We start from the raw sequence: 16,006 nt of genomic DNA, 5'->3' as shown, positions 1-16,006 counted from the left end.
AAACCCACGTTAACACCAGCACGACACGCTGCTGCGTGATTCGCGCCGCGCTTCCCAGTGGGTCACGCAGGTATTTGGTCCCGCGCTGCGCGGTTCTTCCGAGTTGCCCAGTTTAGACTTCCCATAGTCATCAGAACACCAGTTTACTTATGACGTCACTGGTGTTAGGGATAGACTCGGTACAGTGGTGGAAGTCTGTCTCCGTTCTCAGTGTACAGTGTACTCACAGTGTACACACACACACACACACACACACACACACACACACACACAAACACAAGCAGATCAGCCGAAGTATTTTATATTTAAACATTTTACAAGATAAATTATTTAACAAGAAACAGGTGGAAAATATTAAAAGATGAAATAAAAAGGTACAACAGTAAACAATCAGCTTCAGGTGTGTGTCGATCATTTACAATGTAAATGTGATCATTTACATTTCCATAAATTATCCAGCTGGTCAGTGATGCATCATCACTGTATCAGTATTATACAGCCCAGCCTTACTTTTTATACAGCTGCAATCATGTGATTCGAACCCCATTGCAAATCAGGTTTATTGTCAAAATGTACAAACTTTCAGCTGTTTGCGATGAACAAATCAATCAAAAGCAGTTGAAATAGTTCAACACGACGAACGCTTCAAGCAGTTTCCCCAAATTCAACTGAAAATGTGACTTATAATGACTCCAGTTTCAAAATTATTCACCCCTTCATGGCGAGCGTCTTTAGTACTTGGTAAAGCTCCTTCTGCTGTTATGACCTGCTGCAAACGAGATGCAGATCTTCTGCAGCGTTCCTGAGGAATCTTCTCCCGTTCCTCATGAGCAGTGGCCTCCAGTTCAGTAATGTTCTTGGGTTTGCGTGCTGCAACCGCCTTCTTCAAATCCCACCAGAGATTTTCTATGGGCTTCAGGTCAGGTGACTGTGATGGCCCTGTAGAATCTTCCAGGACTTCTGCAACCAAGCCTTGGTGGAATTTGAGGTGCGCTTGGGTTCATTGTCCTGTTGGAAGGTCCAGTGACGCCCAAGCTTCAGCTTCCTCACAGACGTCATGATGTTTTCTCCTAGGATTTCCTGATACTTCAATGAATCCATCTCACCTTCCACGTGCTGCTGGTTTCCAGTGCCGGAGGATGTAAAGCAGCCGCAGAGCATCACCGAGCCTCCACCATGCTCGACTGTGGACAGAGTGTTCTTTCTTCATTCTTCTTCCTCCAGACATACCGCTGATCCATCGTGCTGAAAAGTTCCAGTTTTGTTTCATCGCTCCACAGAACAGAATCCCAAAACTTCTGTCTCTTATTAATATGATTTTGAGGGACTTTTCTTCTGCTTTTGGGTCAGTAGTGGTGAACGTCTTGGAGCTCTGGCATGGAAACCTTCTGTGTTTAGTACACGCCTTATTTAATTAATGTGTAAAGTTGTGTTGTAGTTTCAATCATTCTAATATCAACTTTAATTTATTCTATAATGATCTCATTCTTTGTGTTTAAATTTGCGATGGGGGTTGAATCATTTTGACTGAAACTAACAATTCATGTTGGATTAATTTACTGACATTAACATAAATATTAAAACAGTATAATATTAACATTCACTTTATATTATGAGTAATGTTATGTAATTCTACTCTTATTAATAAATGAATCATTGATTGTTTTGTTGTTCAGCGGTTTAAACACAAAGAATGAGATCATTACAGAATAAATTAAAGCTGATATTAGAATGATTAAAACTACAACACAACTTTAGACAATAATTATATAACTCAGTGTTACAGAGTAAACGCCATTATAATCTTTTTACTTTTATAAAGATGGTTAAACCTAGAACTTGTCTCTCAGGGAGAACTGCGAAGAACCCTGTAACAGACCACTGTCCCATTAAGAGAGGGTTCTAAGTACCTTTAACTGTACTCTTTAGTACCTCTTTACAAATCCCTGTTTTCTTCTACTGTAAAACATGTTCTAGAGTCTGATGTGAAGAACACAAGGTCTCAGAAGTGGATAAATAAACTTCACAGCAAAAATTTCATCCACGCCATGATGTTCAGTTGAATTTTCAGAATTGTAATTAAAATGAGTAACCTAAAGCACCTTTATATAATAAAAATTCATAAATTTACCACAGAAATATAACGACAGCCAGAAATCCCTATGAAGCCCGCCCATCTCCTCTTCGACCAATCACAGGACACGGTGACATCAGTCGTTAGTTTTTATTCACATGACTTCATTCAGCGCCAATTCACAAATATTAACTTAAAGTCATTAATAAAACAGTTACAAACAGCAACGTAAACTGAACACAAAGAGAAAGTGTTTAAAATTAAAACGTGACCATTTTTACACTTACACACACGGTAATGTAGGCTACATTAGACTTTCAGGCTCACTCCACAGTGAACAGAGTGTGTTGTGTGTGTGTGTGTGTGTGTGTGTGTGTGTGTGTGTGTGTGTGTGTATAAAATATGTTAGAGTTAATTTAATGTTTAACTGATTTTATCCTAAATTTAATCCTGAACAAACACTCATCACTTTTCTCACTCATATTTTATCCCATTTTTACAGATCCAGGGTCAATTTTCATCTCCACTGCACTGACGGAATCATTAAACACACTAACCACTTAAAAACAATCTGTGCGCCGCCTAGTGGCTACTTCCGGTAACTCCAGATCACATGGAGTTCATTATCATAAGATGGTGTGCGTTATAAATATGTTTTTCCCATTAACTGTGCTGTTCCCACACATTTAGCATTTAAGCTGAGTTGGTCTTTACAAACCACGTCTCCCACACACATTAACGCTAGTGTTCAACTTTTAGAAAGTTCCAGAAAAGAGACAGACAAGCCACAAAGAAGCCGAGCATATTCCGAGGAACTCTAGAAATGTCTCAGAACACACTCACACACACACTTTAATACACAATACAAAAGAAAACGTACATAAAACAAACATAAATGTCCTCTTTCTCACACACACACACACACACACACACACAGAATAAAGTTTATAAACTAAATAATTATTCACTGAATTTGGCTTCTTTCTTTCCCTTTTCTTTATTAAAATCATTAACACTAAACGAATAAACTAAATAAGCCAATCACCCAAAAGAGAAAACAAAAGGAATGTGGATGAAGCTCTCAGGCATACTCTGATTATGTCACTTCCTCCTCTGGCAGGAAGCAGGAAGGTGATCCTCAGCTGCAGGTTCGAGGCCTGTAGTGAAACTGTGTGTGACTGACATGTTGACTTCTCTTTAAACACTGTCGAGCGGAAGATATAGACTGAGGAGGAAGATGGAGGATGAAGACCATGTTAGCGATGCTGCAGTTGTTCTGCTCACTTCTGCTGCTGCTGCTGTCTCAAACTGGCCAATAGGATCATCTTGTGGGTGGGGTCTAGGATGCCCGCCTCCTCTAGGTCCTCCTCAGTGATGTCACTGCGAACAGTTTATGTCATCAATGAAAGAATCGAACGCTCAGTGAAGAAAATGATGAATAAGTGTTCAACTGAATTTAAAGATTTAATGAGAGGATTTCCGCATAGATGGAATTATGAACAACTAGAGGACCAGAAATAAATCTGCATCTACACCATAACCCTGTAAATCAAAAACCGGATTCAACCAAAATAAAACACCAGACAGGACGTTAGCGTACATGTTCACGTAAGCAGTATCGCTGTTATACTGAATATGGACAGGACTGTGATTCGGCTGTAGTCACAAGCCCGCAAGCCGCATGTAACCACAGCCGTGATGATGTTTACTATAACCACACAGCTGGCAGTGTGATACTGCTCATATATAACAGTTCTATAAACAAGAAATTTATATCAAATAATCAACATTTATGACATAATAATAAACACACAAATTTCTGCTCGTGGAAACAGATCTAGAATTTTCAGCTTTCTGTTACTGTTCACTTCCTTTTATTTCTAAAAAAAAAAAAAAACCTCCTGATGTGAAGTGTTTCAACTTCTCTTAGATGCTGACTCTGATTATATAATTTGTTTATTCAGGTCAAATTTCCCTACACATTTTAAAGTCATATTTTTTCCATTTAAAACAGGCTGTCAGTCCTTCAGTGTAAAAATGATTTGGGGGTGGGGCTATTTGCATATCACCTCAGTTTGATATGCAAATGTAGTTAGAGGATGATGTGGTGTTAATATGGATAACGTTACTGATATAATGCAGTTATTCTGTACAGTGAGTTTAATTTAGTGTAAATGAGAAGTAAAACAGTGAGGCAGAGGTGGTGAGGCAGCACTGAGGCAGAGGCACAGTGGTACGCCTCCAGATTTAACCAGCAGTAAATAAACAGCAATGCCCCCTAGTGGACAACATGAACGCAGGCTTTGGGATGGCAGAACGCGGAAAGCAGGAGTGTCCAATCTTATCCGGAAAGGGCCGGTGTGAGTGCCGGTTTTTATTCCAACCAAGCAGGAGGCACACCTGAGTCTACTGAAAGCCCAGATCAACTGATTAAACAGGTGGAATCAGGTGTGCCTCCTGCTTGGTTGGAATGAAGACCTGCACCCACACCAGACCTTTCTGGATAAGATTGGACACCTCTGATGTAAATGAATGAAATTACTGAGGATAACAGTATAGACTTGACAAGAAAATAGACTTGATGTGAAAACTTTAATGAATTTCCTGATTATAACTGCACCATTTGACCTTATAGTACACAGTTATAGAAGGGATTTATTTATAATTGCACTATTGTTTGTGATTGAGATGAGGGTGTGTTCCCTTTAGAGTCTAGTTGCTCTCAAGGTTTCTTCCTCATGTCGTCTCAGGGAGTTTTCCCTTGTCACAGTCGCCTCTCGCTTGCTCATTAGGGATCAATCTTTCATTTATAAATTTAAAAATATATTTCCTAAATTGATATATTTCTGTAAAGCTACTTTGTGACAATATCCTTGTTAAAAGTGCTATACAAATAAAACTCGATTGATTTGAACATGGCAGCGTTTCCAATTTGAATATTCATACACATTCATAAATTCTAGGATTTTTTTTTTGACAGTGAAGCTAAGCACAGAACTGAAAGTTTCATATTGACAATCAGCACTTTAATGCCACATCACGCAGATGCCATTATAAACATGCAGTGTGTGTGTGTTACATGTCTTACCTAAGGAACTCGAGGTCGTCCCAGCCATTCCTCAGCAGTCCCTCCTCATAGCGCTCCAATCCGAGTCTCTGCAGCCATTCACCCACGCTAGAGTCCACTGACAGACTGCTACTGCTGCTACCACCCTGCCACAGAGCCTACACACACACACACAATTAATGGAGAATATAACAAAGAGGAGGTGTAAATAAAAAAAAAATACACAATTTATGACTGAGTGAGAGACAAATCAAGTCAGACAGAAAAATTAAGCAGAAAAAGATGACGAGACAAAATTTGTAAAAGTTCCATAGAAAACTGTAAGAGAGGGAAACAAGAGACACACAGATAAAAACAGAGAGACAGACAGAGAGGATGACAGAGAGACAGAAACATCTGCCCCACCCCCTTACCTCCTCAGGCAGGTCCTCGGCCATGATCTCTTCCGGGATGGAGCGAGGAGGAAAAGTGCGACAGCTTTCACCAAATCCCAAACCTCGACCGTGGATGACTCCACCCCCTTTAAGTCCCGTCCCCCCAACACCTCCCGCTCCGCTCACATATTCCACTTCACTCAGTTTCTTGGCCAGATGAAGTACTGAACATGACTGGTCGTCAGCTCCCGAAGTCCCGCCTCCTCTTCTGAAAGCCGAAGGTCCAGGCGAAGGGTCCAGGCAGAAAGCTCCGCTTCCTGTAGGGGGCGGGGCAAAGCTGGGAGACGGGAGAGGCTTGGAGGAAACGGTCACTGGTATCTTGATGTCTGCCATTTCAGGGTGCATCCGAGGTTTGCTCTCTTTTGGGAAAAACGAGGCATCCGACACTTCAAGAGCACTTTTAGGGAGGGGTGGGGGTGGGAAGTCAGGAGGTGGACGGGTCAAACCGGAACTTCCATCTTCCTCAGAGGATCCCCCCTCCTCGCTGATGGGCCGTGGCGGGCGGCCGCCCGTCTGTTTACGCGCTTGGACGGAACCTTTGCCTTTTCCAGCTCCGCCTGCAGGGGGCGGTGATTTGGATGCAGACGGCAGAGAGAAGGCGGAGCCTGGGAGCAGGTCTGCAGCCAAGGCAGCTGATTGGTTAGGAACACCCTCAAGGATGTAGTAGGCAGGATTGTTGAAGCTATTTTTGCATGTGGTGGCATCTCCATCTGCAGAGTCTGTCTGCTTCGACCTGTCAAAAAATAAACAAAAACATCATTTCAAAGGAGTCGACTAAGTGGTGGCCTCTCATTGCCCAATTTCATGTACTATTTTTATTGGGCAGCTAATATTCAGAAACTGGTGCTCTGGGTGCAGGCCCCTCTCTTCCATGGTGCCATGGTATTTCAACCTCCCTCCCTGCTATGGTGTTCTCCTCCCTTCCTATACCCCTTTCACAATACACGGATAATCCAATAGTATGTACCTCTCTAAAAATTTTAAATCAGTTTCACCGTCATTTTAAATCCATCTCGGCCTCAACCACGGCACCTATATGTAATAGCCACCTCTTTTCCCCCTCCTTTACAGATTCCACATTCTCTTTGTGGGAAAAGAAGGGTCTGAAATGCTTTGAGGATCTTTTCATTAATAATGTGTTTGTGAACTTTTCTGAATTATCCTCGTCATTCAGCCTGCCTCCGTCTCACCTATTCCGTTTCTTTCAAATTAGGCATTGTGTCTCCTCCCTATTCGCTGGGCCCTCCTCACCTACAAAGTCTGCATGGGAAGAGGTGTTCAAGCTGAATCCTCAAAAGGGTGGCATTTCTCACGGATATATGCATCGATCTGGTCACAGGACGATTCTTACAATATCAAACCCATCAGTGCTTGGGAGGAGGAATTGGGCCTGGAGCTAAAGGATGATTACTGGGGCAGAGCGTTAGATAATATACGTACCACCAATTTAAAGTGGTCCACAGAGCTCACCTCTCTAGGAGTAAACTGTCTAAAATATCTCCCAATGCTCCTGACGTGTGAAAAATGCAAACTTTCGCCCTGTAACCTGAGTCATATGTTTGCACTCTGTCCCAAACTGCAGAACTTTTGGAACTCTTTCTTCGAAACTATGTCCGACGCTCTTAAAATCAAATTAGATGTCTGTCCTTTAATTGCCATCTTTGGTGTTCCATCTCAGCGTCAGCCTCTGAACCATAAACAAGCTAGTGTTGTGGGTTCTGCATCGTTACTTGCTCGGTGAAGAATATTGCTGTGCTGGACCTCTCCACAACCCCCTCTGTATCAGTCTGGCTTAAAGATTTAATCTTCTTTCTAAAACTTGAAAAAATCAAGTAGAACATCAGAGGCAGGGGTGACTCATTTTTGGGGACATGGCAACAATTTATTACCTACTTCAATGATGTACGCACCCTGGTGGTGGATTGAGGGAAGGTAGATGGTAAATACTAATCATCATACACTTTTTTCTCTCTTTTTCTTTTTCCTCTTTATTTATTTATTTGTTTTCTGGTTGTTTGGCTGTTATGGTTTTTTGTTTCCCCCTTTCTTTTGGCTTTGGCTGTGATTGTTTTGTTGGGTGGGGTCTTATAATATGTTAAATGCGATCTTCCAATAAAAATTCTATGACAAAAAATAAATAAATAAACAAAAACAAACAAATGTGCGCACACACACAAGCAAGACAAATGAACAAGCATGAATGAACAACATAATGGTAGGTGTTCTGGGTAAACAAGGGTGGAGCTTAGGTTAATTTGATTAACAGAAATGAACTGAGCTGAGCTAGTCAGCTAACATAACACAGCACTGCAATACTGTTAGCCATGTAGCATAGCTAATTATAGTTTAGCTCTCCAGCAGTAGCCTGATCCTAAGCTAACTTCCCTTAAATTATTATAGTGTGTAATTAACACCAGGACTAACTTCAGGCCAACTGTTCAGTTATCAGTTACCAGCTGATAATACACTTATCACAATCATCTGTGTGTACATGTGTGTGTGTAAACCTGGTCTGTGTGTTATCCTCTTTAGCAGTAGTGTGTGTGTATGCGGGTCGTCCTGTAGTGTTTCTCTCTCCCTCTTCTGAAACTTTACTCAGCTCCTTCCTGCTGGGTGTAGGCCTGCAGGAACCACCACCACAATCATAATCATCATCGTAATCGACACTACCATCACCTCTTTGCTACTGCTACCATTAATCATAATAAATATTCAGTAATCCAAAAATTATTTTGATAGAAAGAATGTACTCTGAGAATGACTACGTTTACATGGACAGCAGTAATGTAATTATTGACCTTACTCTGAGTAAGATAATAATGTGATTAAGGTGTTTACATGAGTCGCTTTTAGAATACTCCTGTCATGTTCCCGTTTGACATGTTATTGATCATGATTAGATGAACAGCCCGCGTCATTACGTCACCGCGCCACGCCGTCCGACGTCCCTCCAGAATTTCACTTATCTACATACAGTTGGTCTTCGTTATGGGACCGTATACAGTTTTGGGTGTTTTTATTTAAATTTTTTACGAACACTTTAAGTGCGGTTAATTATTAGTCATGCTGTACGTGCAAATAGACAACTGCTTGAAGCCGTGGGCTGCGTCTCAAATCGCATACTTACCTACTGTATAGTAGCCAAGATGCATGTATTTTTCCCCACTACCGGCCTATAGTAGACAAGTATGCAGTTTGGGACACAGCCGAACTCTCTTGTTCGCCGTAAAGCGTAAAACTGCCGTGTGTGATCGTGCCCTGTCGCAAAATGCGGTGAAAACTCACACGACGTTCATAATATGATTAAGGTGTTTACATATCACTACTACACATCCATAATACGATTAAAACAGGAATACTCCACCTGTCTTAATTCGATTAGAGCTATATTAGATTATGACCTTAATTAGATTAAGGTTGCTGTTTACATGGTAGTTTCTTAATCAAATTATGGTCTTAATTAGATTAAGAGTGGATTATTGTTGTCCATGTAAACGCAGTCAATGAGTGAATTAAACTGAGGATTACAGCATGTGTAAAGTGTTATAATCCCACACTATGTTTTACAGGTTTACACTTTCACTTTCTGTGAGGAATCTGGGATCATGTTTCTCACTTGATGTAATCATGTCCTGCTCTAGAGGGCAGTGTTTTCCCTTTTGGCCCTCCGGTCTCATCCTTATCCACGCTGATCCACTCTGAGAGGACAGAAAACAAAGGAAAGTATAGATTACATAGCCAGTGTCAGTGAAAAGCATCAGAATTTCACTGATTTATTGAGTGTTGCAAGATAAACACATAACACGCATCAGTCCTTACAGAACAACCAAGTACTTAGTTGAGTAACCATAGCAACCAGTAGTAAACGCAAGCCAGGTAATGACTAATGACTGCTGTTTACTAATTTAGTCGATGTAAAAAAAAATCTGTGCACTAATCCAAATCAAACAATTTGCATGTAAATCACTGTGCAAGAAAAAAGGGGGTTGTTGGGGGTTCAAGAGTGGTACAGGTTCACACTGACTGGCCGACCCCGACACCTGACACACCCGACAACTGTACTGTTGCTCATCCCAGGACTCTTTTTCACAATCTGCTCATACTGAACATCCTGTACACACACTCGGTACTGTATGTCTTTATTCTTCCACACCTGTACACTGTAATGATTTGTAATCGCAGTATCTAGTGTCTCCCAGAAGAGTACAGGTTCTCTTTTTAAATCTGGATCTTCTCAACGGTTCATATCCTAGTGTCGTCCCAGGGAGTTTTTCCTCAACACTGTCACCTCTGGCTTGTTCATTAGGATCTAAATCTACATCTGGATTTCTGTTAAGCTCAGCTGTGTCATGTCTGCTGTTAAAAGCTCTATGTAAATAAAATTAAACTGAATTGATCACGAACAACAACAAAAAAATTCAAAAGACAGCAGAAACGGAAGAGACTGAAAATCTAAGAACAATAAAATTTAAATTGAGAAGAATTTATTTATTCAGTTCAATTAAGCACACACACACACACACACCCCTACTCACCATACAGTCTCTCTCTGGTCCCCATTCTCTCAGAAGGCACTCTGACCCTCATGGAGCCACGGATGTTTCCAGTCTCTTCACCGCGGTGAGACAGATATGTGTGGAACTGCTGAGCTGTGCTGCCAATCATCGACTTCAGTGCTAACACACACTCTCCTACACACACACACACACACACACCATGTCAATGCACACAAGAACACTGAAACGCTGGAAACAAAGATTATAGCCCCCAGTTTTTAAGGCAAAATATTTTAAAACATTTATTTTCTCCAGACCTGAGCTGATCTGTCAGGAAAAAATATTAAATTTCATTACTACATAAACATTTCATTATACACTCCATGGCCAAAAGTATGTGGACACCTGAGTGGTTTTTTCCAATGGTTTTGGAAGATCCCATTCTAAAACCATGGGCATTAATATGGAGTTGTTCCCCTATTGCAGTTATAATAACCTCCACTCTTCTGGGAAGGCTTTCCACTAGATTTCGGAGCGTGGAGGTGGGGATTTGTGTTCGTTCAGCTATAAGAGCATTAGTGAGGTCAGGTACTGATGTTGGGTGAGGAGGACTCGGGGGTGCAGTCTGTGTTTCAGACTCATCCCAGAGGTGTTCAGAGGGGTGAACCCCACTCAGGTCAGGGCTCTGTGCAGGACACCCGAGTTCTTCCAGTCCAACCTTAACACACCATGTCTTCATGGAGCTCGCTTTGTGTACAGGGGCGTCGTCATGCTGGAACAGGTTTGGACCTCTTAGATCAGTGAAGGGAAACTGTAATATTACAGCGTACAAAGATATGCTATACAATTGTGTGCTTCCGACTTTGCGTTTAGGGAAGAACTATATATGGGTGTGATGGCCAGAGGTTCACATACTTTTGGTGTAGATTCATCTTCAGATTTCTCCTGACTTTAACATGATGTCTGAATGAGACACAGCTATTATCTCTTTACATAATAGCTATGTCTCATTCAGACATCATGTTAAACATTTTTTGTGACACTTTTGCACAGACCTGCAGCCTCTTCACTAGTGTTAATTTGGTCAGTTATTTAGTCTTAGTCCTGTGTCAAATGTACTTGATAAAAAATATATATGTATATTTATTTATATATCATATATAGTCAACCTTATCCATCCAACTAAAACTTGACAAAAAGTCTGGGCAATTATCTTAGTCAAAGAAAACGTACTTTTATCAAACTGGTGACATTTTAGTCACTGAAAACTGTAGACATTTGTAGCTATAATATTATTGATCAACATTTCAGTCAATCTAGTCTAACCAGCTGAGATACACTGGGGGAACTCTACTGGGCAAGGGTTGGGTGTAAATATAATATAAACATATAAATACTAGAGATGCACTGATGTTTAAAAACATCCGATGATCAGGGAGATTATATCCTGTCAATCAAAAGAGGGCGAGAAAACATGTGGATTTGGTGCTGTGTGGAATGATGATAAAACTGCAGTGTGTAATCTCTGCACTGCTAAAATATTACACCGAATGCTGCAGCAGTGAAGCAGGAGTTTCAGCACAGCGTCTAATTTTATTTTTGCCGAGCTGAATTAAAGGGCCAATACACTGATGAATGTCAGTGATGAAGTAGAAATGCTTGTGTTAGTGGAGACCGAATGTGAGACTATCAGGAGGTTTTTTTTTACAATTCAGTCAATATACAATTCCAGTTCATGTTAATATGAATTAATAACATTCAATAAGTTAATAATCTTACTTTCATCTTCAGAATTGAGTTCATGTGTTAATTAGAGTAATGTGTGTTCTGTTGATGAGACCAGTTACTGTCAAACAACTTGCTGAAATGGAGAGAAGAAAGTTTTTATTTGCATTACTTTCACAATTGTGGGAGTAAGAAGGCATAAAAGGCAGAGCTATCAGTATCGGCCGATATCACTCTGAATAATCGGTTACGGGTATCGGCCGATATCACTCTGAATAATCGGTTACGGGTATCGGCCGATATCACTCTGAATAATCGGTTACGGGTATCGGCCGATATCACTCTGAATAATCGGTTACGGGTATCGGCCGATATCACTCTGAATAATCGGTTACGGGTATCGGCCGATATCACTCCGAATAATCGGTTACGGGTATCGGCCGATATCACTCTGAATAATCGGTTATGGGTATCGGCCGATATCACTCTGAATAATCGGTTATGGGTATCGGCCGATATCACTCTGAATAATCGGTTACGGGTATCGGCCGATATCACTCTGAATAATCGGTTACGGGTATCGGCCGATATCACTCTGAATAATCGGTTACGGGTATCGGCCGATATCACTCTGAATAATCGGTTACGGGTATCGGCCGATATCACTCTGAATAATCGGTTATGGGTATCGGCCGATATCACTCTGAATAATCGGTTACTGGTATCGGCCGATATCACTCTGAATAATCGGTTACGGGTATCGGCCGATATCACTCTGAATAATCGGTTATCAGTATTGGCTGAGAAATTTAGTATCGGTGCTTCTCAAATTAAAAACCTCTATAATATATAATAACTAACTTATTTCATGTCTCCTCCAAACCATATGCTTTCTTGAATATCAAGACAGGAACACTCATGAATTATGTGCGGCACAAAACAAACACCATTCTTTCATCCTTATCTTCCATTTCACGACCCTCTGCCCACTCACTCCGAGCTTTTTTTTTACGAGGTGGTCATTTAATATAGGTTTTTTACCAGTCATTTAATATGTTTTTTTCATCTTGCCCAACTGACCCTCTTCCCTTCAAACGCATCTCTCTTTCTTGCCTTTTTTTTCAACAAAAATAAGAGTGACAGTCTGTGTCAGTGCAATAAAAAAATGAAAGTGGTACAGTAAAAGTCCATAGGGGCTTGAGAATCTGCATAAATGACAGCTAAAACACTTTACAAACATTACACACGTCCCTATGTAACTACTGACCAAGTTTCTATTTGTAATAAACTTGTAGGCTAACATTACTGTGGATATAATACTTAGCAAGCTAGGAGAGTGAAAATAAATGAAGATGAATAAACATGAATGAACATTCAAAATAGATGAAATCTGAATGCACACAGCTTTATCCATATAGGAGTGTAGCCTGTAGGTACAAGTCTTCATCATGGAAAACAGGTCACCGACAAACAGTTATCAACACAGTTTTCGTTAAAGAAATTAACACCACTCTTCACACACAGAATGATAATGTTTTTAAAATGGCACAGTGTAAGCTGAATACTCACACACACACACACACACACACACACACACACACACACACACACACACACACACACACACACACACAGTCATACCGTAGGACTCATATCCATCGAGGGATTTGACAGTGAGCAGTAGGTGTTGGTCCTGCAGGTACTCGATGTCAGACAGGATGGGCTTCAGTGTGGTCAGCTGCTTTGAGGACCAGCTCACACGCAGGAAGTTTATATTATCACTGCTCTGAGAGTCGTTCTCATAACTCTTCTTGAACTCTGTGAGAGGGGAAAGAGAGCGACATGGAAAAAGAGAGAAAAAAAAGTGCTGAAAAAGACTGAACAATTCCAATACCAGGCACAAGGGGTTGCTCTTATTACAGATTTTTATTTAAAAATGTGTGTGTGTGTGTGTGTGTGTGTGTGTGTGTGTGTGTGTGTGTGCGCACGTGTGTGTGTGTGTGTGATAGAAGTGTTACATTCATGGACAGGCAATGTAACCTGAAATTAAAAACTGTGACTCTCATTTTCTTAGTGAATATAAAAACATTTATATTACAAACCTCGTTATATACCGAGAGTAAATCACACACAACAGATCACGTCCATTTTAATAATCGTTTTAAATCCACAGTGTGTGTAAAACACCAGCCACCAACAGGTTTTTACCTTCCAGACATGTGGAGTAGAACTCAATAAAGAACTTGGTTCTGCTGGCCGTCTTAACAATGGCCTCTATGTTCTCAAACTCAATATAAGCCTGCTCTGAGGATTTAGGCAAACCTAAAAGAAAGACAGACAGAGGGAGTGAGACAGAGACTATTATTATTAGTCAGCAAGGAAATAAATTATTCAGTGTTACGTTTCTGAAAATTTAGCACTAAAACCTACAGAGAGTTGCAGCAATACCAACAGAGTGCTACAGCAACACTAACAGGATAAACGCTAATGATCAAGGCAGTTTTAGTTTAATCATTTGTTAATCATTAATAATTGTATTTTAATTAATACAGTCAAGTTTCTGATGAAATACATAAAATAAGACATTTGTGCAGAAACTAAAGCTGGTGTACCAACAGGTAATACAGGAAGTATGGGTTTTATTTCATTTTGGTCTCACCTTTTTTTGAGACAAATTGTGAGGTCACGCCCACCTCAAACGTCGCAAACACAGGTGAGTGATCACTGGTGACAATGTCGTCTGTGCAACCTGAGAGATTGAACCAGAAAATATTGTTCAGTTCAGTCTAAAATTCACTCAAACAGCCCCTCTCTCTCTCTCTCATTATATATATATATATATATACACACACACACACACACACATACAAGCACACACACACTGAAGTTTGTAAGCTTGTGAACTATTTAGAATTTCCACACAAGTCCTAAAAGTAGATAGAGAGATCCCAGTTAAACAAATGAGACAAAAATATTATACTTGGTCATGTATTTATTGAGGAAAATGATCCAGTGTTACAGATCTGTGAGAGGTAAAATTATGTGAAGGTCTAGGATTAGCAGTTAATCTGAAGGTGAGATTAGAGTCAGGTGTTTGTAATCAGTGGGATGATGATCAGGTGTGAGTGAGTGAGCGTCCTGTTTTACTTAAAGAACAGGGATCTATCAGAGTCTGATCTTCACTACACGTGCTTGTGGAAGTGGATCACGGCACGAACAAAGGAGATTTCTGAGGACCTCAGATAAAGAGTTGTTGAAGCTCACGAGGCTGGAAAAGGTCACAGAACCATCTCTAAAGAGTTTGGACTCCACCAATCCACAGTCAGACAGATTGTGTACACATGGAGGAAATTCTAGACCAGTGTTCCCCTCTCCAGGAGTGGAGACCAACACAGATCACTCCAAGAGCAAGACGTGTAATAGTCCATGAGGTCACAAAGGAACCCAGGGGAACTTCTAAACAAAAAGGTCTCTCTCACATTGGCTAATGTTAATGTTCATGAGTCCACCATCAGGAGAACACTGAACAACAATGGTGTGCATGGCAGGGTCACAAGGAGAAAGCCACTGCTCTCCAAAAAGAACAGTGCTGCCCCTCTGCAGTTTGCTAAAGATCACGTGGAGAAGCCAGAAGGCTATTAGGAAAATGTTTTGTGGATGGAGGAGACCAAAATAGAATTTTTGGTTTAAATGAGAAGTGTTATGTTTGGAGAAATGAAAAGACTGCATTCCAGCAGAAGAACCTTATCTCATCTGTGAAACATGCTGGTGGTTGTGTCGTGGTATTATGGTTGGATCCGGTTTTGCTGCATCTGGGACAGGATGACTAGACATCATTCATGGAACAATGAATTCTGAATTATACCAGTGATCTCTAAAAGAAAATATCAGAACATCTGTCCATGAACTGAATCTGAAGAGAAAGCGGGTCATGCAGCAAGACATCGATCCTAAACACACGAGTCGTTCTACCAAAGAACGGTTAAAGAAGAATAAAGTGAATGTTCTGGAACGGCCAAGTTAAAGTCCTGACCTTAATCCAGTAGAAATGTTGTGGAAGAACCTGAAGCGAGCAGTTCATGTGACGAAACACACCAACACCCCAGAGCTGAAGCTGTTCTGTACTGAGGAACGAGATAACACTCCTCCGAGCCGATGTGCAGGACTGATCAACACTTACCCCAAACGTCTATCTGCAGTTATTACTGCA

At 40.8% G+C, this 16,006-nt stretch overlaps 1 protein-coding gene across 2 annotated transcripts in view; it reads right to left on the bottom strand.

The window, feature by feature from the left end:
- Positions 1-2,209: 2,209 nt before the first annotated feature.
- inppl1a (inositol polyphosphate phosphatase-like 1a) overlaps positions 2,210-16,006 on the bottom strand; it is a 54,986-nt gene continuing 41,189 nt past the window's right edge. For both annotated transcript variants that reach the window (XM_053687144.1, XM_053687145.1), the window contains exons 19-27: positions 14,456-14,545; positions 14,005-14,118; positions 13,438-13,614; positions 10,111-10,266; positions 9,192-9,273; positions 8,083-8,196; positions 5,555-6,308; positions 5,163-5,299; positions 2,210-3,454 (exon numbers count right to left, since the gene is read on the bottom strand). In XM_053687144.1, the coding sequence (XP_053543119.1) occupies positions 3,355-3,454; positions 5,163-5,299; positions 5,555-6,308; positions 8,083-8,196; positions 9,192-9,273; positions 10,111-10,266; positions 13,438-13,614; positions 14,005-14,118; positions 14,456-14,545 (1,724 nt within the window). In that variant the 3' untranslated portion in view covers positions 2,210-3,354. The remainder of the gene's footprint in view (positions 3,455-5,162; positions 5,300-5,554; positions 6,309-8,082; positions 8,197-9,191; positions 9,274-10,110; positions 10,267-13,437; positions 13,615-14,004; positions 14,119-14,455; positions 14,546-16,006) is intronic.

This window comes from Ictalurus punctatus, chromosome 17 (assembly GCF_001660625.3).
Source record: "Ictalurus punctatus breed USDA103 chromosome 17, Coco_2.0, whole genome shotgun sequence".
Lineage (NCBI taxonomy): Eukaryota > Metazoa > Chordata > Actinopteri > Siluriformes > Ictaluridae > Ictalurus > Ictalurus punctatus.
Note: the sequence above shows the minus strand (reverse complement) of the source record. Positions and strands in the feature narration are given on the sequence as shown.